At 47.7% G+C, this 21,954-nt stretch overlaps 2 protein-coding genes across 4 annotated transcripts in view; one reads left to right on the plus strand and one right to left on the minus strand.

Moving 5' to 3' along the window:
- The window catches only part of ME3 (malic enzyme 3), a 119,237-nt gene extending 113,840 nt beyond the window's left edge, over positions 1-5,397 (plus strand). For 2 of the 3 annotated variants that reach the window (XM_017819721.1, XM_017819722.1), the window contains exons 9-14: positions 867-980; positions 1,619-1,724; positions 2,306-2,448; positions 3,603-3,776; positions 4,204-4,302; positions 5,122-5,397. In XM_017819721.1, coding sequence (XP_017675210.1) covers positions 867-980; positions 1,619-1,724; positions 2,306-2,448; positions 3,603-3,776; positions 4,204-4,302; positions 5,122-5,283 — 798 coding nt within the window. In that variant the 3' untranslated portion in view covers positions 5,284-5,397. The remainder of the gene's footprint in view (positions 1-866; positions 981-1,618; positions 1,725-2,305; positions 2,449-3,602; positions 3,777-4,203; positions 4,303-5,121) is intronic. The other variant, XM_017819723.1, reaches the window with a different exon arrangement.
- A 9,489-nt stretch (positions 5,398-14,886) lies between these two features.
- Positions 14,887-16,757, minus strand: FAM181B (family with sequence similarity 181 member B). The gene is given in 2 exon segments (XM_017819607.1): positions 14,887-15,747; positions 15,749-16,757. Coding segments are annotated over 2 exon segments (1,227 nt in total). The 5' UTR covers positions 16,724-16,757; the 3' UTR covers positions 14,887-15,495.
- Positions 16,758-21,954: the final 5,197 nt, after the last annotated feature.

Consider the following 21,954-nt stretch of genomic DNA (forward strand, 5'->3'; position numbering starts at 1 on the left):
TGGTTTGAGTCCTCAGGGTTGGTATCTAGGGTAAACCAGAACTTCTTTAGTGGTAGAGTTCAAAGGACTCAGACTCACAGGACTGTGAGAGCACAGCTTGCTTTTTGGAGTCAGTCATATTGCCCCATGGCAGACGTCAGGTAGTCTGTATGGCACCTTGCTCAAAGAGAGAGGGGAAAGAAAAAGCCTCTAAAGCCTTGTCTGTGGACTAAGTTCAGGACCTATCTCAGCTCTTGCCCATGGTGGAACTTTGGGAAGCTCTGTTACTGTTTTTCTATCCCACAGTGAAACAAAGCTGGCTTGTTCTTTTTCTTCACCCCTGCTGGCAGACACGTCTGTTCTGGTCACCATCTTTGTGGCGCAGAGACCCTACTGCTTTGTTATAGTCCCCACTGGGGCAGGAGGGCCAGGCACAGCTGTAGGACCACAGACACCAACACAGCATGTTCAGGGCTGCTTTCCCAGGCAGGAATGGGAGAAAGACTTTCTTCTTGCAGGACTCCCACTTGGCTGTGAGTTCCTCTGTACTTGGCATCTCCAGCAACATTTGTTAAGTGTCTGCCCCTTTTTCCCCCCTGCAGCAGCTGGTTCAAATGATGGAGACAGCCTCTACCTGTCAAGGTACCAACTCCACTGCTCCAGCTCCACCTGCAGCCTACTCTACTGAATGATTGTGAGGTTTTTTATTTATGGCAGCACCTACAATGCTAAAATCAGCCCCATGCCATAGCGCTGTACAGCCATGGAGCAGAAAGTCTCCCTGCTTTGTGCAGTGCTGGGGGATGACCCGACCCATCTCTCATTTAAAATCTTCCCCCACAAAAGATGATGATACCCCAATGAAGTGTTTATATACTGTGTTTCAGGCTGCATTGGGCATAGCTCATCTCATCCTCATGGCTATGGAAAAGGAAGGAATTTCACGAGATGATGCCATCAAAAAAATTTGGATGGTAGACTCCAAGGGACTGATTGTGAAGGTGAATTTGTCTTCAGAGCTGAGCCCCATTCCCCTGCCATGCCATGCCAGCTAAAGAGGCCAGAGCAGGCAGATACCTTGGACTCCTGCTCAGCCCTAGAGTAAAGGCTGCAGTTTTATTGCAGAGCTGTTCCTGCTTTCGGAGGACTAAGTCTCATGGGGACAACAGTGTGCCAGCAGCACTGGTTGCTCTAAAGGCAACACTTTGGGCTGGGCATCTAAAGTGGTACACTGCTAGCCATAGTCCCAAGGAGTGCTGGAGGTATTGCATGTCATATGGGGTATTAGAACAGCGACATCGTGCCCTGCTTGGTGACCCAGCCTGGCCCAGCTGCATTTTGGACTCCCTCTGTCCCCTCAGAGTTGTCCCTCCTCAGACTTGAGGAGACTTGTATTTTATGTACAAGTGTATGCCAGCCACACAATGTAGTTTGGTGGGTGAGAGGAGCAGGGACCAGCCCAATGTGACATTACACCAACACCTCAGTGCCTGACTGGCTGATGTTGAGGTCCTGCTCTGTGGAATCTGGTTTAGGTAGAGGGCCGAGAGATGAAATGAACTGAAGAAGATGAGTTACTAAGTTATGTCTCCAACTTTTGCCAACAGACCAAAGCTTGACTCCTCCTTTTTCCTCACAGGGCAGGAGCCACCTGAACCATGAGAAAGAACTGTTTGCCCAGGATCATCCCAGTATGGACTCATTGGAAGAGGTTGTGCAGAAAGTGAAACCTACAGCAATTATAGGTGGAGTTCACTTAATAAAAATTTTCTTGTCAATTCAGTTCTTAGGAGAGTTTCTGTCTTTCTTCTAGAGTCTCCTTTTGTTTTTGTAGTCAAAAGAAAATGAGCTTCTTTTACCCCCATTTTTTTCAGTTGAGTTCTCCATATCCTTTCCCCTTCAACCCTGGGGCACAGGCTTCCTCTCCTTTGGAGCTGTAGGAGCCCTTCCAGAAAGGGCTGTAGAGGGAGGTGCTAGGGGAGGCAGGATCTGAGGCTCTCAGCAACAAACATGGCTCTGGCAGGCTGGCCAGGACGAGGATGACAACAGGCACCTCAGGCAGGTCTTTGGGAGTCAGAGTGATGCAATCAGACTGGCTAAAACACTGTCACCCACTCTGTCCAGAGGAGCAGAGGGCTTTATTTTGAGACAGGCTTTTAATCTCACCATAATATGAGAAAGAAACATCTTCACCTCTATCTCCGGAGATTAAGCCTGTTCCCTCCGATGGTTCATTTTCCAGTAGAGGCGTTCCAGTGGGATCAGCCCAACGCACTAAAGTCAGACAGTCAGAAAGCACTGCCTCACTCTGCTGTTGTTGTTTCAGGTGTCGCAGCTGTTGCAGGAGCTTTCACTGAGAAGCTGTTGAAGGACATGGCAGCCTTCAATGAAAGGCCCATTGTGTTTGCCCTGAGCAACCCCACAAGTAAAGCGGAGTGCACAGCGGAGCAGTGCTACCGCCTCACCGAGGTACTTTCTGGTGGTGCCCAGTGACAGGAAAAGGAGAAATGGCTATAAACTAAACCACAAGAAGTTTCACCTCAACATTTGGAAGAATTTCCTTATGTTGAGGGTGGCAGAACACTGGAACCAGCTGTACAGGGAGGTCATGGAATATCTCTCTCTGGAGACATTCAAAACCCACTTGGACATGTTCCTGTGTCACCTGCTCTAGGTGATCCTGCCTTGGTGGGGATTGGACTAGATGATCTCCAGAGGTCCCTTCCAACCCAAACTATTCTGTGTACTGGACTTCAGTGGAGGGAAGCTGGGTGCTCTGGATACACTGTGGCCGTGACTGTACCAAGGAAAACCACAGTGGTACATGGTGGGCAGACAAGTGACAGTGTGCCTAAGTTGAAATAAGAGAGGTTCAAATTGGTCATAAAGAAAACCTTTTACACTGTGAGGGGAGAGTCAAGAGGTGGAAGAGAAGCCCAGATTGTTTCTGCAGTCTCTGACCTTTCAAGTTTTTAAGACCAGACTGGATAAAGCCCTGAACAACCTGGTCTGATGTCATAGCTGACCTTGCTGTGAGCAGGATTTGGGTCCCTACCAACTGAAATTAGTTTGGGTAAAGAAAGTGTTTGCCTCCTTCACCCACAGCTGTCTGAGATGTCTCATCCTTAGCAGTTTGTGTCACGTAATTGTTTATGTAGTGGTTTCATCACCCAACTTAGACCCAGTGTCACTGAAGAATTACTGTCATATGGATTGACTTGGCATGAGAGGATTCCTTGTCTCAGTGTTTCCTTTCCCTCCCCACCACCTGCCTATGGCCAGAGCAATCACACAGCCCCAGACCTTTATCCCTCATGAGTCCTTCTTCACACTCCGTAGATGGTTGATAAATGGATAGAGAAACTCCTCAGAAGGTCAGAGAACTTGCAGTGCAAAAACCCACTCAGTGCTCAGTGGCCCTGTCCATGGCCCTGTTCCTGGCTCTGGGGACAAGGTACTCCAGAAGTGTCAGCTGGTGGTGCCTCCGGTGGAGATGCCTCTCACTGACTGGTTGGAGATTTGTCCACTTAGTCACTGATGTCCCTCAACCACAGTTCATGGAGAGCAGCAAAACTGAGATTTCTCTTCTGAATCTGGATGCCTCTTTCTCTCTCTTTGATCAGGGACGGGGAATATTTGCAAGTGGGAGTCCGTTCCCAAAGGTAACCCTGCCAAATGGAAAGACCTTCTTCCCTGGCCAAGGAAACAACGCCTATGTCTTCCCAGGAGTGGCACTGGGAGTCACTGCCTGCGGAGTCCGGCACATCTCTGATGATATCTTCCTCATGACAGCAGAGGTTTGCAACTGGCATTTAACTAATATTTTAAGAAAAGATAATAAGAGGCACATGCACCTACTTCAGGTGTTTTCAAGAACCTGGCCCAGGGCAAGGAATGGAGTGGAAATGGCACAGCGTAGCAAAAAGCTGCAGCCTTTTTCCAGCTCAGGGAAAGTTCAAGTTTCCATTGCAGGTGCAGGAGCCATGACAGGATTCTCCTCCTTCTCCACAACTGCTGTCCTAGCACAGCACCTCCACCATTCTGGCTCCACTTTGAAGTCTGTAATGAAATGAGTACACGCGTGTATTTTGAACAGGTCACAAGTTCCCACTCAGAAATAGTCCAAGCTCTGATGCTGCTGAGGTTTCAGCCACATACCATATGCTAGGGAATGTGGTATGTGCTTGAGTCCATCTCTATAAACTAGCTTGCTTTTCTTTCTAGGCTATTGCTGCTGAGGTGACTGAGCAGAATCTTGCAGAAGGAAGACTCTATCCCCCCTTGGGCAGCATCAGAGATGTGTCTCGCAAAATTGCTGTGAAAGTGAGTACTTCCACTCTTACTTCCACTTTCCTTGGTAGGGAGGGCAGGAATTGCCTTGGCATCATTTTTGCTTAGTGGGTTTTTTAACTTATTCTAAAGCCTAGAGCAATGATTCTCAGGAATTCTTCTAGCCAGAATTGCTGCTCTGATTTCTTCCATCGTTAAAGCTCAAATGTGAAAAATATATTCTCATTCTGGGTGCCTCAGCTCACACAGCTCTGCTTTATTGCTTGAAGCTGTGAGAACTCAGCACTTCAAAAAGTGAGATTTAGAGTCAAATTCAAACATGACACAAGTTGCCAAAAGATTTTAGGTTCCAAATTGCTATTTTGAACCTTTCCTCCTCTATTTAATAGGGGCCTAAGTACCTAAATACTATTTCAGATCTGGGATTGTTGTCTAATTATGGATTTGGTTCCCTGTTTACATTAAATTTGTAATTCCCATTCAGAGACACCCACTGAGAATCGCATTGGCCTGCTAAGGTTACTGACGGATGCATAGTGTAGCTGAGGAGCTTAAGGGTGCAAGTGGAGGTGGTTAAAGGGCTGCTCCCCTTCAATTGCACACCCCAACCATTTTGCCAGGGCTGGGGTGTGCATTTCTTACCAGCCAGTAGTTGCAGGCGGCTTCCATTCCCTGTGAAGACCTGAAGTGCAGCTGACTCAGAGTATTGCACAGCGAGAAAAAAAGCAAAAAAGGGCACAATTCTGAGAGAAGGGAAGAGGGAAAATACAGCCAGGGCCAAACTGCAGTTGGTTTCGACTTCGTAACATGCCACTGTTGTTTTACCAGTTCACTTTGCTTATCTTTTTGCAGATTGTTGACTGGGCCTACAAGCAAGGCCTCGCTTCTTGGTACCCCGAGCCAGCAGACAAGGAGGCCTTTGTGAAACAGTTCATTTACAGTCCCGATTATGATTCGTTTCTTCTTGATGATTACAGGTGGCCCCCCGAAGCCATGGAAACACAAAATATATAAGGTTTTGTGAGAACTGTTTTCTCATTTTTGCCATCAGATCCCATGGCTCATGTCATTGCTGATATAAATGCACCTCCAGGCTTGCAGAATGGTAAAAGTAAATTAATCCAAGTAGTTTTTTATTTGCTGCTGCTTTTTCTCTGTGGGAACATGTAAGTAGGGAATAAAACAGATTCCAAGCTGGACAGGGGATACTCCAAGGAGAGAGCTGCAGCCCATCCCAGTCAGTCAGCACTGCATATTGCTTACTGCTTAACATACTGCCTGTTCTCAGCTCAGCTGCCTTGGGATAAGCTACCTGGGCCACCTCAGAAGCACACAGTCCCATTCCTAGTGGAAGTGCCCACAAGAAGTTCGGACCCCCACTTCCATAGGTGGCAGCTGCATGCATGGCCATCCCTCACACTCGACAGCCACACTTTGCCTGTGGCTCTCTGGATGTGATAGGAAGTGTGTGCATTGCCCTGGGAGAGCTGCACACTTGGGGAGCACTACCCTTTTCTGCTTCCAACGTCCTTGATGTTTGGGGAGTTTCAACCAACCTAAGCTAGTGCATGGGTCAACACAGCCTGGCACTGTCATCTGCCACTCACCATGGAAACAAACTCCAAAACATCCCTTAACCCCATGGGGACAACAGACTCCCTCCCCTCCGCGAGTCAGGTGGCTCTCCAAGGGAACAGGAGTCAAGGGACCCACAGGGGATAACCAAGCTATCCCTGAACCCACATACAGCCATCACATCATCGGTGCATCTCCTGCTGGACACTGCTAAGGAAGCACTGCAACCAGCCAAGGGCCCTTCTCAGTCTGTCTGTGTCACAGAGTTCCAGGGAGGCCTCTCCCAGCCCTGCAAAATTTCTATGCCCCACTGAATACTGTCCCAGTGGAATGACGGTGTTCCTGACCGTAACTGGGATAGAACAGAGGGATTGCTGGCAGCTCTTCCCTTCCCGGTTCTCCCTGCTCACACAGAGCAGGCCTGAGACTGGTTACCACAGATTTTATTTAGTGTCTTTAAGTGGCTTTTTAGTACCAGGAAATGCACCTCATTCCTTTGAGGATGAGTCATAGTCTCCCCAGTGTGCATATGCTTGTAATGCCAGCACTTTTCATGCTCCTCCCATAGGTACTCTTCCACTTCCTTGTGTCTATCTCAGGCAGAGGTCTCCATCCGGGCTCTGTCCCTTGCTGCCCTTCTGGCATCCCACAGGAGCCCCATGCTGGCAGCAGACACACAGCTGGAGGGGTCTTCTCAGCTTGTGATCCCCACACGGTGAGACGCTGTGGCTGTGCAGCCGAAGGCATGGGCTGCAGAGGGACGGTGCGGGACAGCGTGGCAGCCCTGAGCTGTGCTGTCAGCTGTGTGCTGGCACCCGGGGCGCTCAGGGGCAGGTGTTCCCTCGGGACTGATCGGCCAGTACTGACCGTTCACAGACAGGCGCCCAGGGTGGGCATCCGTCTTCTCTTGCCACTTCCGTGAGACACTGCTGGGTGGTCCAAAATGCTGGGGTAGATTCCTAAGGGGGATTTTTGTTGGGTGGCAGGGCAAGAGAGGAAGTGATCTTGTGTAGGAAGTGGTCCTGCCATTGGTGCTGATGGGTTTTCCTTGAAAAAAAGCCTTACCTTTCCTAAAGCCCCAAAACCTCCCTGGCCTTGGCCAAGAGAACAAACAGAGAGTGATGCCAGGCTACAGGGACAGGTGAGTGAGCAGCTCAGGAAGAGGAGAGCCTGCTGAGCCAAGACAAAAAGCTGCTTGGATCAGGATGGCAGGTCCACCTGGGCTTCCTTGCAAAAAGGAGAGGCCATTCAGGCAACTGTTATATCATGGTACTCCACACATTGGCTTCGTCCTATACAAATACCTGTGGGATGGGATGGGGGATTGATAACCCATCTTCCTTTCCCAGCTCCTGCAAATAAATACATTGCAAAACCCTCCACCTGGTAGCAACTCTGTTGTTCACTAAGCCATGGGATTTCTTCCTAGGAAACACTCGGGATGCACTCCTCTGCTTACAGCTGGATAGCTGCAAGAGGGCAGCACTGACTCCTTGGTACTGGTGAGAAAGGTCTTTTGGTACTGGGAAGAAGACCCCTGCAGGAGAGACTTCAAACAGAACAGCAGCTCCTCTTCAGCATCCCTCAAGAGTTCCACAGCGCTGCTCTTGTATCTGTGTTCCTGCAGGGCTTCCTTTCTCTTTTCCAGTTGCCTTCCCATCCGGATGCTTCACACAGGGAGAGAAGGCAGCAGAGAACGACCCTGTCACTTGAGCTCTCACTCCTCCTGGCTCTGCCCGCCCTCAGCCCCTGGGGCAGGCAGCACAGTCCTTTCCACCTGTTATCCATGACCAGCAGCTCTGGGGCAGTTTTAGCCCACGGCTAAAACTGGAGGACAGTCAGGCTGCTGGAGGACAGCAGGAGTCAGAGGCTCTTCCCTATCATTACCTACGAGAAGCAGCCAGACATGGAGAGCCAAAGCCCACAGCCTGGCAGTGTGCACACTTGTTCCCTCAGGTATCCTGCTGTCACGTCACTCTCACAGTGGGCACACACTGACCTGGTCAGTGACTTGCCAGAGCAGCTGCCTCTGTCTTCTCCAGGGGCTGAGGAGGTGCTTTGCACCTCCATCTGAAACTCGTTCTGTGCTTTTGCTTGCCCTGTAGCTGAAGAACCTACCGGGAGACAGCGCATCCTGCCTGCGCTGGTGGGGCTGGAAGGGAAGAGGAGGCTGGGGACAGCATACAAGTTGGGAGGGACACTTTTCTGGGAGGGAAGGCTATGCCCCCTCTGGGAGCTTCCTTGCCAAAACCCGCGGCGATGTGTTCCCACCGTACATGTAGGATACAAAGTGAACCACTTGAGGGCTGTAGAGGACTTCTATCCGCAGCTTTTCCCTAGCTGAGAAGCTCCCGTCGGTGGTAGCTCACATTTTACCGAGACTTAAGCGGGGGCAATGAATATTTTTTTCTTGTCCAGTCTTGTACAAAAATAATGTCCTGCAGAGGGAATACTTACTGGAATCAGAGTTGGTGGCTGCCTGCCCTACAAGGCACATCTCCTAGTAGAAGAGACTAAATCAGTGTAGGAAAAACTCAAGTTGAATACTGTAGGACTTTTAGCTGCTGTCTGTGTTTTGTCTTCTAATTTAAAGCAAGGATAGTTCTAGCAGCTCATTTTGGGTTTCTCCGTCTGCTCCCAGTTCTTCTCTCAGCAGCAGGACATGTCTCTATTACTAAGTTGTTCTTTTTTTTTTTTTCTTTTGAAAAATTAGGTGATTTGAAACCAGTGATAAAAATAGTATAGATACAAGAAAAATATATCAATACAGGTGGCAATATTAATACCTATTTCAAGTTTAGAAAGGATCATTGCAGCATCCAAACATGACACTAAGCCTGATATCTGAATTACCTCTGCCAGGAAAAACTGTTCACTTCTCTTTGCCTCACCACTCGAGTCTCTCATCTTACTTAACAAAATTGTATCTTACTTATAATCCCATCTGGTCTGGATTAGTCATTTGTAGGTAGCATTTGTTCTGTAGTAAAACATGTTCTTCCTTCCCTGGCAGGGCTCATATATTGGCCTAGACAGCACATTTCTTGGAGTTGCCACAGGCTGTAGCACGGGCTCATCCAGGAGCCAGCGTGCAGCTCTGACAACCAGAGGGGCTCTGAACACTACAATAAAAGTAAATTATATTGAAGTCAGGGCCATGCTCCTCTGACCTGACTTTTACTTCAACCCCTGTGCTTGATGTTCTGTCAGCTGGCTCTAGGCATGAAGGATTATCTAAGCCATAAAAAGATCATCACAGACTTTTGGATAAAATTCAGGCTGTCTGGCCATCACCTTTGTACTTAGCACACCAGGCGTGTTCTTACAAGCAGTGACACCAAATTAAGCCTCTACTCTCTAAGGCATATTCTGAGGTTTCTTCCTCACAAGCCTTGACTTTGTGTGCAAGTGGGAGACATTTGTTTTGCTGGCGCTTCAAGGGTGCACTGACCTTTCCATCCTGAAAGGAAAATCTTGATAAAATCACTAATTAATGACTGAGTTTGAATCATTTGTCCCAGATATGTGGATAAACAAAGAAGCTAAAGGTCTGGCTGTTAAACAGGAAAGAAAGGTTTTTCTTCATAGAGCAAGCTGTTCAAATACCTAAAATGGTGGTAATTGATTTATATTCAATTATTGGAGTGCACAGAAGCAATTATAGCTGTTCTTTAGAGTTCAGTTCTACAGTGAAGCGTTTCTATGCAAAAAATTATTCCTTATTAGTTACCTGCTGGTGAAAAATGGTGGTAGAAGGATGGAATTGCCTCTTTATTTAGACTTCATACCAAATTTTACCCCTCTGATCTCTGCTTTCTGTTTATTGAGAATAACACTGCTGTTTACTCCAGAACTAACGAATCTAGCTGCCAAACCAGTGACAGGGAAGAGACTGCTGGAATGGGAGGGGAACACTGGCTAGTATTATTGAAACGAGATCTGCTAGAGTCCAGCTCAGCTCACATCGCCCAGGTTGTGTTCATGCAGTCAGCAGTCAGAGCAGTAAGTGTTATTTTAATCTGTAACTCCTGCAGCTTGTTCTGGAAAATCACTGGAGTGTCCAGAGATCTCACAGATTGACTGTGAACCTCAAGCACCTTTCAGAGCGCTCAGCCTCAATACCCAAAGAAGCACTCCAGCTAGCTTAGGAGCTGAACACATCAAAGAGACATGGGAGAAGAAGGAAGTATGGATGTCGTGCTACAGGAGGGTCCAGGATAGCTCTCAAGGGCACCCTGGAGTGATATCTCCGCCTGATCCCAGAGTAGAGATCTGAGTACACTCGGCACAGGCTTGAGCTCTTTACTGTGCAGTTTGGATGACAGAAAGGGTCATGTCTGCTACGTCATTGAAATGAGTCATGGGGATCAGTCCCTATAAATTCATCCTTCATTGTTTGGTATAGAAGAGCCTATATCACATTCTGCAATTAAGAAAATTAAAAGAGACAAAATCTGGCCCACTGCCTCTCCTGTGCCACTGTCCCTGGTCCAGCAGCTTCTCAGGCAGGATTCTTTTGTTTGAAGAGTATCTTGGCAACATCAAGTTAAAAAATCATTCACTTAGTTTTCACCACTGTGGAGGTACACAGAGGGTTGAAGCAGTGGGCCTGTATCCTTTATAAAGCTGAACAAAAATAAAATTTGTAACAATTATGCCCTGCTTCTCCAACAGAAAGCAGTCTGTATTCCCTATATTCTACTAATAGCTGTAGAGCTATTAGTAAAGTGATACTACTGTACCCAGTGACTTAGGTTTAACTCACTCCCGGTCTACCAGCAGATTTGCTTCTCTGAGCTGTGGCTGAAACAGCTGAGCTGAGCTCCGGCCATTCCTAGGCTGCCATGCAACCCCATTCCTAGGCTGCCATGCAGCCCCATTCCTGGGCTGCCATGCAGCCCCCAGTTCACTCTAACTCCTTCTCAAAGATGCACTCGGGCACTGATCATAGGTTGGAGTAATGGAGGCACAGGTATAGTTCCCTTCAGCACACAGCTAAGGGGAGGCACCTACAGCAGAGGCAGGGTAGAAAATGGGGACAGTCACCTCTTCATCTGGCACAGCAAGATGTGCCAGAATTTGTTCAGCAGAACCTACAGACTGAATTACAATTAGCTGCTAAGGCTGAGGCAGTCTAAAATGCCCACCAGGAGACATCCTAACACACAAAACATGCACTAACAGAAGCAGCAGAACCCATTACTACAAAGCTTGAATCCTCTCATCCCTCCCTTACTACTGACAAGTCCACATTTTCTGATATGCCCAATATTGTTGTGGAATACCTAGAGGGAGCACAGGGTTAATCATGGAGTTTTAGCTGCCTCTGGAAGAGTGACATAGATTGTATAAATAAGATGTTATCCCCCATTTCAGAGGAGAGATGAAAGATCATTTAGGAAATGCTGCATATTCCTCAAATCCCACACCAGCCAATTCAAGCAATTAAAAATACTTCCCATTGACAGCAATGCAGTGATGTTGAGCCTGTGATCTCTGGACAACTGTGAGTCTGTGGACTACAACCTGAAAAATAAGGCTTTGACAGTACATTTACCTTTCATATGGAGGGGATCCAAAAAGCTTAAAAACCTACAGGTTGCTGAAGTAGTTCTTTGCCAGCAAGAGAGGGGATAATCAAGGTTACGGTAAGATATTGAAAAATATCATAAAGCAGAGAAAATAGTTCTCCCCTCACCTTCCATATTCATAGCATCACCTTTCAGCAATCCTCTGCCAATCTTTACCCACACAGATTTTGGGAGAGGGGGTCACTGCAATAAACTGTATATTTACTCTTTTATGTAAATGTGTTACAAAAACCATTGGATTTTAAGCAACTGTTCACAAGTCTCTTCAGCTGACACAAAGCTATCCTAAAAGCATTCCCAGTTCTCATTTCAGAGAGGTTTGTAGTCTTGAACTCTCACATTCCCAGCAGAATTTCTTGTACATCACTACAGAATTGCTCCACCACATTTTTTCTCTCCCGTTGCCAATAACTGCAGAATTACCTTCAGTTTTTGGACTGTTGCCAAATGCAATTTATTTAAAAAGTCAGAAAACAAAAAGAGTTTACAATAAACTTCTGTATCTTTTTTACTAACATGATTTTATCAACTATGTAAGCTCATCCCAAGTGACCAATCATCGATGGTCAGACTGTATTACAGCAATCCCAAGCTCAGGCCATGAAATAGTTAATGAGCCTGTTTTAAAAAAAAAACAAAACATTTTCTGGAGGTTGCTTTGGGAAAAACACAGATGTTTAAGTCACAAAATCCTGAGATGCAGTAGTCACTATTCACGGTGAACCCTTAAATCACCCAATAAATCACCACTAAGGAAAAGTAAGATTCCCTAATTTAAAAAGAGAATGAAGGGTTCTTGTCATTCCCCTTTATCAACTTTGACTGCACATGAAGTTAATACATGTATGCTTTATCATCAAAATCTCCAGTAAAATTAGGTAATATGTGTAAAACACACCCACAACAAAATAGAGTTTAGTTTATCTGGGGAACTCAGTGCAGGCTTTGTAAAGTGAAATAATTTGGTAGTCTGACCTCGATCCAACCAAACAGCACTCATTTCCTTTCAAAGGGACACACTTCTTTTAAGACAGAAAAGCTAAAAAGAATCAGCTTTAGTTCATTGGGACAGACTCCTCGTAAAAGTGCATCAAAAACCCCAAAATATCTTGTGCAATTACAAAAGCTTTTATTCTTGCAGATTCTTAAGATGATGCTCTTCAGTGTTTCAGAGGAGAAAACAATTTCTCAAGGGTGTTTCTGAGTGAGACTGTTAGGTGATGTTTTCAGTGCCTGCACTATTCAAGCTGGGGGGGAAACAACCAACAAAAAGAGCCCACACATGCACAAAGGAGATCAAAGATGCAGCCTCACTAGATGGCAACCCCTGGGCTGGTCGGGTGCCCTCACTGCCTCCAGAGCGTGGAGAGGGGCTCCAGCGCTCCTCATGAGTTGCATAGAAGTCTTTTGTTTGGTCTGTGTTGTCAGCTCCTTTCCAGCCTTATTGGACTTCTCATGCCAGGTACTCCTCAAATACAAGTATATCTTCTGGCAGAAATATAGCCATACTTCAAACAACACTGATGCTGGATTTCTTTTTTTTTTTATTTCACTGCAAGCTCCTATAAACTAAACATCCCCCTCTGAGGAACTGTTGTAGGATAGAGGCTAAGCTGAAGAGACATCTGCAACTGCTGCTCGGTCAGGCTGACTCCTGAATCCTGCTCCCAACTTCTTGCAAACCCACAAAGAACCCTTCCAACCTGGCAGCACTGGGAATGGGCTGCCACGCCAGCCTTGTACCAGCCCAGCTCTGCTGACACCCATGGAGCCACTTCTCCACTGGTTTTAGACAAGGTCTAAGCCAAGAAGGCTGATGATGTTCAGCTTCTGAGCACCACAGCACCACCTATAAGGCAGCAGAACACCAAATGAGTGAAAAACATTGGCAGGTCAGATGTATGGCACTTCATGGTCCCTTGGAATAAAAAGTTGAGACTTGAGGGCAACCAAACCATTCAGGTTTGCAATGTCTATCCCAGAATCTATTCCTGAAGACCTCTTTTTGACATTATTTGAACAAAATCCTGCTGAAACCTGAGAGTCAGTGAAAGACACCTGAAACCAGAGATCAGACAGGACAGACTGTAAGGTCTATTAGGATTAGCTCCTCACTTAATACACATCTGCATATTGAGCTTGTGAGATGAACACATCCTAAGTGAAAAAAGGCTTCTTTCCTTAGCAGTGGCCATTGCATTATCAGCATCCCCATCCTTTGTCTGTTCTGCTGAAAGCACAGATCTTGGGCACACAGCTCTGATAAGAAAACTGGGCAACAAGATTATTAGCACAGCACCATCAAGCTGAAATACTCCAAGCAGCTGCCAATATGTGCTGCAAATTCACACGTGTGAAGCAGATGCTAAACAAACAAAAACCCAAACAAACAAATAAAAAAAAACCATCTCCACCTGAAATAACAAATAATCCCCTAGCTAGTCTTGCCTAGGTAGTCTCAAATGCAGTTAGGCGCAAGCTCTGCTGGGAGCTGGCAGTACACAGCTCCCGAATGCAAACTGGGAGGTTTGCCAAAATGAAGAAGGCAGGACCGAGCTTGCAGAGTAGGACATTGCCCCATCATCAAAACCAGCAGCAGGGTAGGATTAACCTAATTTGTAGCTACCTTGGCTGGACAGGCTGCCCAAATATCCTCATACATGCTCTTATGAAGCTTAGTGAAATAAACTACTGCAAAACCGTTCTTGAAAAGCACATTTCCTTAACAGCACTCAGCTATCAAGACGTTGGAGTGTTGTGGACCTTCATCCACCGTGGTTCCTTTGCGTACAGCTTGTGGAGCCTTTGGGCAGCTTTTGAGGAGGAAATTGGCAGCAGCAGTTACAGCTCTTGCTGTTTAAAAGTAAAATTAAGCCATTTTCTGAAAAAAATTACCTCAGTTTATTTCCAAAAGATTTTGCTTCACCTCTCCACATCTTGACCCCAAGTGCCTGAAAAGTTAAATGTGGGTTGAAGAATGAAGAAAACTGCTTTACCTTCCACATTATCTTTTAAATGGCAGAAGGCACAAGGATTTGTCACCACCGAAGGTAAAACTCCAAGCTGATCCGTATGTGGATCCCGTTTCAAAAACAAACAATCCACTTGGGGCTGGCAGGGAGCCAGACTGCAGGATTGCCTTTGAAAACTTGCATCTCAATAGGAAACCTCTGAGTATTTTGATCTGTTTTCATAACTGTAACAATTTTCATCCCTTGGATTTGTAGTGTATTATTGCTCCTTTCTTTCTACTAAGTTACAGAAACAGCCGGTACAAATGAAGGCAAAACAAGCACGGGTCGCTGTGGATAAAAAACGGCATTTCAAAAGATTTAGGAAAGACAAAACCCACTGCCTGTCTTAACTCCTGCCAAGAAACCATTACAGAGGATGGAGGCGCGATGAAAGCCCCGTGAACGGAGCGTTTCAACGGCAGTAACAAGCACAGATCTCGGATCTATTGTGTAACTTTATTTTTATAGGACCTATCATAGACTCTTTTACATAACTTAAATGATTATCAAATAATCTCCTGTACATAATGAGACCGAGCCGCATTGCTTTCTGAGCTTTGACACATTCCTGGAAGAAATCCAGCAGTCTGTAGGAATCACATGGCCACAGTGGTTACAGTAAATTTTTGTCCCGAACTTAAGCCATCAATTAACTTACGTATCGCTTTAAACTGCCGTTTGCAAGATCCTGCAAGACGTTGTTAAAATTTCAGGACACTGAGTTTTGGTAGCAGCATTTTAAATTTTGCTTCACTTTCATTTTCTTGCTTTTGTGACCTCAGCTGAACACCTGCCAGCACTTGTGATGAACACGAGCCTGGGAAAAATGTTAAACGCACCTCAAGTGTTGACGTGAGCTTTAGGCTTAGACTGAAATCACTGACGAGCGGTCACCACGGCCTTTGAGGAGCGCAGCCCCCGTCCCCACATCACCTACAAGTACACCAACGCGTCTGCCTAGAGCCAGCCAAGTCCTGGCCTGGAGGACGAAAAAGGGGGGCACCGGCCGCTACAAAAACACCTGAAGGAACCCAAAGTTTCACATTTTATTTGCAGCGTCCCCCAAAAGGCAGGAGGAGGCGACTGGCAGTGCACAAGGGTGGATCCTGCGGGGGCCGTGGCCGCGGTTTCGGGTGTGCGGAGCCCCGTACGGCCTCCGCGCTGCCCCAGCGTCCGTCAGCCCCGCGGGCGGGTTCCGGGCTCCGCTCCCCGTCCCGGCAGACCCCGAACCTCGCCGCCCTACAGCCCGGGGTAGCCCGCGCGGTGGTACCCAGCGCCGTAGTCGTAGGGCGGCTGCGGCGGGGCGAGCGGGCACTCTGGGAAGAAGGGGGCGAACCCCGCGGGCAGGTGCCCACCCGGCTCCTCGGTGCTGCCGCCGCCGCCGCCAGGCACCGGCTCCGGGCCGCCGGCGTAGAGCGGGCGCAGCGGCTCGGGCGGCGCCTTCCTGGGCGGGCTGCAGGGCGCAGCCGGGCTCCAGGGCGGCTCGGGGTACAGCAGCCCGCCCAGCAGCGGGTGCGGGCCGGCGGGCAGCGGCAGCTCGTACAGCCCGTGCTCCAGCCCCAGCTCGGCGGGCAGGCGGCCGCCGAAGGCATCGGGCGGCGCGGCGTGCTCGGGCAGCAGCGCGCCGTACTCGGGGCAGAGCAGCTCGAAGAACTCGGACGCCTCCGCGGCGCCACCGCCGCCCTTCTCCGGCTCCTTGGCGGGCGGCCCGCGGGCGGCGGGCGCGGGCAGCGCCGGCTCCGTGAAGAAGGAGGGAGGCAGGTTGCGGTCCCGCAGCGGCACCTTCCGCGGGCCGCCCGCCGCCTTCTCGCCGCCGCCCGCCTTGGCCTCGGCGCCGCCCGCCGCTCCCCGGCCCCGCTGCAAGGAGCCGAAGAGGGCGGCCAGGCTCTTGCTCTGCAGGCTGCTGCCCGCCGCCTGCGCGGGCTCCCGGCGCGGCGGGGGCCGGGTGGAGCAGGCGGCGGGCGGGCAGGAGGCGGGCGGCGGGGCGGCGGCGGCGATGATGCCGGTGCAGCGCTTGATCTGCTTTTGCAGATACTTCCTGTGGTTCACCTTCCGCCGCGACTTCACCGGCCGGTCCAGCGCCAGCTTGATGTTGCTGGAGGCCGAATCGATGAAGCTCAGCAGGTCTCGGGTGGCTTCTCTAAAGTCCCCCGCGTCGCCGCCGCCGCCCTCGTAGCCCTTCTCCAGGTCGGCATAGCCCAGGAGCCCGCCGGCGGCGGGGAAGCAGAAGGACAGGAGGTGGTGGGGGCTGAGCAGCGCGGCAGGCGCGGCCATGGCCGGCGGCGAACGCCGCCGCCCCGAGCTCCGACGGGGTCCGCGCTGCGCCGGGCGAGCGGCGTCGGCGGCAGCGGGGAAAAAGCGGCGGGCGGGGAAGGAGGAGGAGGGATCAGAGCTGGGCTGGCCCGGCCCTCCCTCGCTGGGTACCCGGGGGCCGGACCGGCTGCACCCACCCACCCATCGACCCGAGCGGCAACATCGGCCGCGGCGGGGCGGGATGACCGTCACTCCCGGGACGGAGACACACCCTCTGGGACAGGTACACAGGCGTCCCCTGAGCAGACGCATAGTCACTCCGGAGCAGGTGCACAGCATCCCCCAGACCCCATCAGTCTTGTCCCCAGTCCTGCAGCTGCTCAGCTGGCAGAAGACGTGTTCCTCACCTGGGGTCAGCTCCGTGGTGCTGGGTCACCTCCACGGCTCTGGGTGCTATGGCATGGGGACATGCTCTTGCCCTCACGGCCGCCAGGATGCACAAACCAAAATTACTTTGTAAAGGGTGGTTTTTTTCCAAGCTCATTAGTAGGCACATTACACGGAATATTGTATGTTCCTAGGCAAGTCCTGAGAAAATCCAGTGCTGTAATCCAGTAGAGATTTTAAATTACTAGGGTGCATTCAGTTAAAATCACAGAATACTGGAATTGTTTGGTTTGAAAGGGACTTTAAAGATCATCTAGTCCAACACCCCTACAACGGGTAGGGACACCTTCCACTAGACCAGGTTGCTTATGGTCTTGCATGGATTTAGTGAGACAGCGGTATAAAACTATCACGTGGAAGGTAGAAAAATTAGTGAAGTGGCTCCTGAAGGAACTATCTTGTCTTTTTTTTGGGGGGGAAAGGTATTTTTTCTATTTTCCTTCAGAAAACTCTTACATTGATGCAGAACAACCCTCAATTCAGCTCTGGATTTATTTGCAGTGATTTTATACATCCAAATTTGAATAAAAATCCGTATCTGGTTGTGAATGAAATAAAGTGAATTTTTGTGGTCTGTATAAATTCATACAGCAGTTTTGTATTGGAAGATAAAAACAGAAAGCAAAACTCTGCAGAAGAAAGGGAAACAGGCTCCTAGGATTGTATTTGGTGGTAAAATGGAAAAATCAGCCAAATTCACCTCACTGTGGTTTCAAACACTTGTTGAATGCAAAGCAAGTATTGCAAGGAGAAAAGAGGAGAAAGCACATATGTCATGAGAGGAAAAAAAGGCTCAAGATCCTCTACAAAACAAAAATGCTGATTTTCTTGATCTCTCACCAGCATCTCAGCAGGTCTCAGCAGGGTCCCAGCAGCAGGCAGAGCCTTGCAGTCCCAGGCACAGCCTTGGCTCTGGTGCCAGCAGATCTGGACCGAGTGTCTTTTGCAAAACCTTTGCAAAACAACTGGAACTTCCCAGAATCACTTATCTGGGGAGTTGCTCTGAGTACAACAGTGTAATTGAAGCAAAAAAAATCTAGTAGGCAGAGGGCTATGGGAAATCTATATATCTGTCCATGTCAGAATGAGTATGTCTACACAGAAGGTGGATTTAAACTACTTAGCTCGAATACAACTGATGGGGATTAGTGACCCGAGCTGTTACCCTCAGGCCCTGTCAAGCCCTGTCAAGCTTTGCAGCCTGCTCCAAGCTCCCTTATTGATGGGGAAATGTAAAGAACAACATATATCCCTGTGTGCTCCACTAGATAGTTTTGTATCCACTGTGAGGCTACTTCAAACTGCACATGGGTCTAGAAAATGGGGATTACTATTCTTTGCTGGATGTACAACCAGTTTGGGACCCTTTCTTATGTAAGCAACGTGAAATGACTCAAATAGAGTGGCAACGAAGTTGTCCTCAAATTAGTATCCGCTTCAGCATTATAGCAGCAATATTCCAGCAATAACTCTGTCTAAAGGGTTTGTTAATGAGTCTGGGTGGTATTATATGCAGAGTGGCTAAATATCCGGTGGCTTAGATAAAAAAGAGCTGAAAGGCCTGGCTTCTCTTCTGTAAGGCTGAATTCATTCAATTAAACAGCTTTGAGAGCTCAGCTACGGTTTAGCAGGAGACTTTATTACCTCCTAAAACTTGGAGAGTATTAAAACAATTGTCAGGCATGCAAAGGAAAGTTTGCATTCACTTGTGCTAAGCAGCCAAATTTACATATTCTCAACCCAATCTGGAGATTTAAAAAGCCTTCATAATTGCATTAAACATGCTTATTCTCTGTGTTCTTTCAGGCAGAGCTGATTACCCCAAGTTGGGCAATGCCTGGAGGGAAATTTGCTAAGCCACATGATGTCAACAACTTGCAAAGGAACTTGATTTTTTTTCAAGAAAATAGCGGTTTGGTTATTTCTGCAAAACATCTCTCATTTCCATCAACTGTATGAGTGAATGCTTGTCTTCTGCCTCTGCTCCCTCAGGATGCTGATGCTCAGCCCATGCAGGGTGACTCTCAGGCCCCACCAGCGATCTATCTCAGCTCGCTGGCAGGGTCTAATGTCCAGGAAGTGCTGGGATCAGACCCACAAAATAATCCCAACCCTAAGTGAAATTTTGGACCAGAATATCTTTGTCCCTCCACTCTTCCCTCATCTGACTGAGGTGAGTGAAGTGGCTGCAGAAGTGCTTCCCTCCTCACAAACCTTCATCCCACAGGAGAGAACTGAGCACTCACTAAGGAACTCCAGGGGCTCTATTGCTATTTTCTTGCCCACTTTTGTGTAGGATGTTTATCCGTTTTTTTTCATTTTCTTGCTCATTGTAGTGAGCATCATCTCAAGCAGTTTTGGGAATTAAACCAAGGCTTTCCAGAGCAATGCCCTTGGCACCAATCTTTGCCTTTTTTAGAGAGAGTGGCAGCACAGTCACTCAGTGAAGCAAAGGGAGCAGTGACATGCCGTGGTCACTAATGCTTTGCACAGGACACAGACTGAGCTCACGCCCACATGATCAAGCCCTTCGCAAGAAAGACAATTTGTTATCCTTACAGACCAAGCTGTCCAGAAAGAAGAGAGCAACTTAGAGAAGCAAGGAAGCCTTGCACATCTGAGGGCTGTGTTACAGTGCCAGCACTTGTATGGAGCAGTTCCTCACTACAGACAGTTGCAGAATCTCTGTCTGCCCTCCTGATGCTTGTGGGACTGCCCATCTCAGTGTCCAACACCAGGATAAATCCTTTGCCATGCAGGGGCAGGATCCCACTAGGATTCAGCCTGAAGGAAACGTCTCATGCTGTGCATCATCACTAAAAGGAAGTAGATTCAGGTTGATATAAGGAAGAAATGTTTTACAATGAGGGTGGTGAAACACTGGCACAGATTTCCCAGAGAGGTGGTGGATTCCCCATCCCTGGAAATATTCAAGGCCATGTTGGATGGGACTTTGAGAAATCTAGTCTCGTTGAAGATGTCCCTGCTCATTGCAGGGGTGTTGGAACTAGATCTTTAAGGTCCTTTCCAACCCAAAATATTCCATGATTCTATGAACACTAGCAAAACCTTCCCCTAGAGAAGGCAAACCAAATCCAGCACTGAGCCCAGCCCTGACAATTCACAACACTTATTTTCCTTTCATCATGGCATCAGGAAGGCTGCGTGAAAGTAAGAAAATCTCTGTGACAGGGGAGGGAAGACTTTTTTTTTCTCTTCCTGGTCGTATGGCCCATATGGTTGTCGAGTTATGGGAAAATCTGGCTGCCCAAACAGGTGTCACCACTCCCAACCTACAGTCTCATTTCCTGATCGTGTCTTAATCGGTGAGTTGGTTGTGAAAGTTGATTTCTTGCACATTCTTATATCAGTGGGAATTTCTGCCCTTCCCTGACAAGTATTATAGGCAGCCTTTGACATACAGCCCTACAGGACCTAAATAGGCTGCTATTCTTTCCCTACACTGAAAGGGAGCTTTGTGCCAGGGATTCATTAAACTGCACTGCACAGCCCTTCATAAATGGGCTCAATAATGAACAGTCGATTTAACTGGAAAAGCTGCTGGAGCTGTTAAATTAAAGGGAAATAAAGTGCACTTCAGGCTCAGTCTGCCAGAAGAAAATGTTGACCTAAAAAAAAAAAAAATCTTTATTTTACTCAATCTCTTGCAAACAGGCTAAAATCTTCAGGAAGTTTATACTCACAACAGTGGGAATGATTTTAAAACATACCAATTTTCTTCCCCACTAATAAAGATAGAAGAATTGCAATAAAACATTCAACAAAATCAGAAGGAGGGATGAAAGGCATATTCTACTTAAGCCAAATTTAGTCTCCTTAACCTAAATTTAGTATTTTTTTGTAGATATGAGATTGTGTGGCTTATGTAGATCCAGTCTTTACTTGCCTTAAATCACTGTAGACCCCTTCAAGTGATGTGTGTTCATACATGGTTCTTTCTTTAACAGTCTTGGCTTTTTTGAGATGCTATTTTATTCAAATTAAATTATTAGTGAACACAGGATTGAAGACTTAGCACCCTGCAAACAAAGCCCTGCTTTCCACTTGCAGCTTCTGGCTGCCATTGTCTCGTTTCCTTTCCCCTGTTTCAATCTCAGTGTTTCAGGTTCTCCTGGAATATATTTCCTCCAGAAGAAAGGGCAAAGCAGGTTTTGGTAACTATGGTGGCACTGGTGAGTGGGTCATATGTGTTTGTAAGCCCTGCATCACACTGGAAATAGCTGTACAAGTGTAAAGCATGAACCTGTATTGTCTGTTTAGGGGATCATTGATCCATCAGTAGATACTGTATAGGCTCTTATGGTCCTTGCCCAGATGGGGCTGAGCTCTGAGATGTTACTGGAGTCTTCTGGTTTTCAGCAAAGTATTCTAAACTAAAAACAGGTGTCTGAGGTGGACACATTTAACCTGAGGGGGTTTTATATGCTTATTGTAAGCAAGAAAGTTAAAAAAAATATTCTATTTAGACTTGGAAAAGAAATAATGTGTCACTCCAAGCCCTCGTCCAATCAACCTCGTATAGCCAAAGTTTCCGCTAGAGCTGAGTTCATAAAATCATTAGGGAGAGACTTTATTTCCAGTTTGTCAGTATTTCCTGAAATTTTGGGGGGGTTATGCAATCAAGTCTTTCAGCCTCCAGTTCTGGGATCATGTTGCTCATAAGGCAATAGTTGTTTTGTCCATATCAGGTGTGCAGGAATCAGCTTGAAAATGGACACACATGGGGGGATTATATTTAATCTTCTGGATGAATAGGAAAGTCCGTCATTCAGCTGAGCCTGACC

This window comes from Lepidothrix coronata, unplaced genomic scaffold (genome assembly GCF_001604755.1).
Source record: "Lepidothrix coronata isolate B3197 unplaced genomic scaffold, Lepidothrix_coronata-1.0 Scaffold76, whole genome shotgun sequence".
NCBI lineage: Eukaryota > Metazoa > Chordata > Aves > Passeriformes > Pipridae > Lepidothrix > Lepidothrix coronata.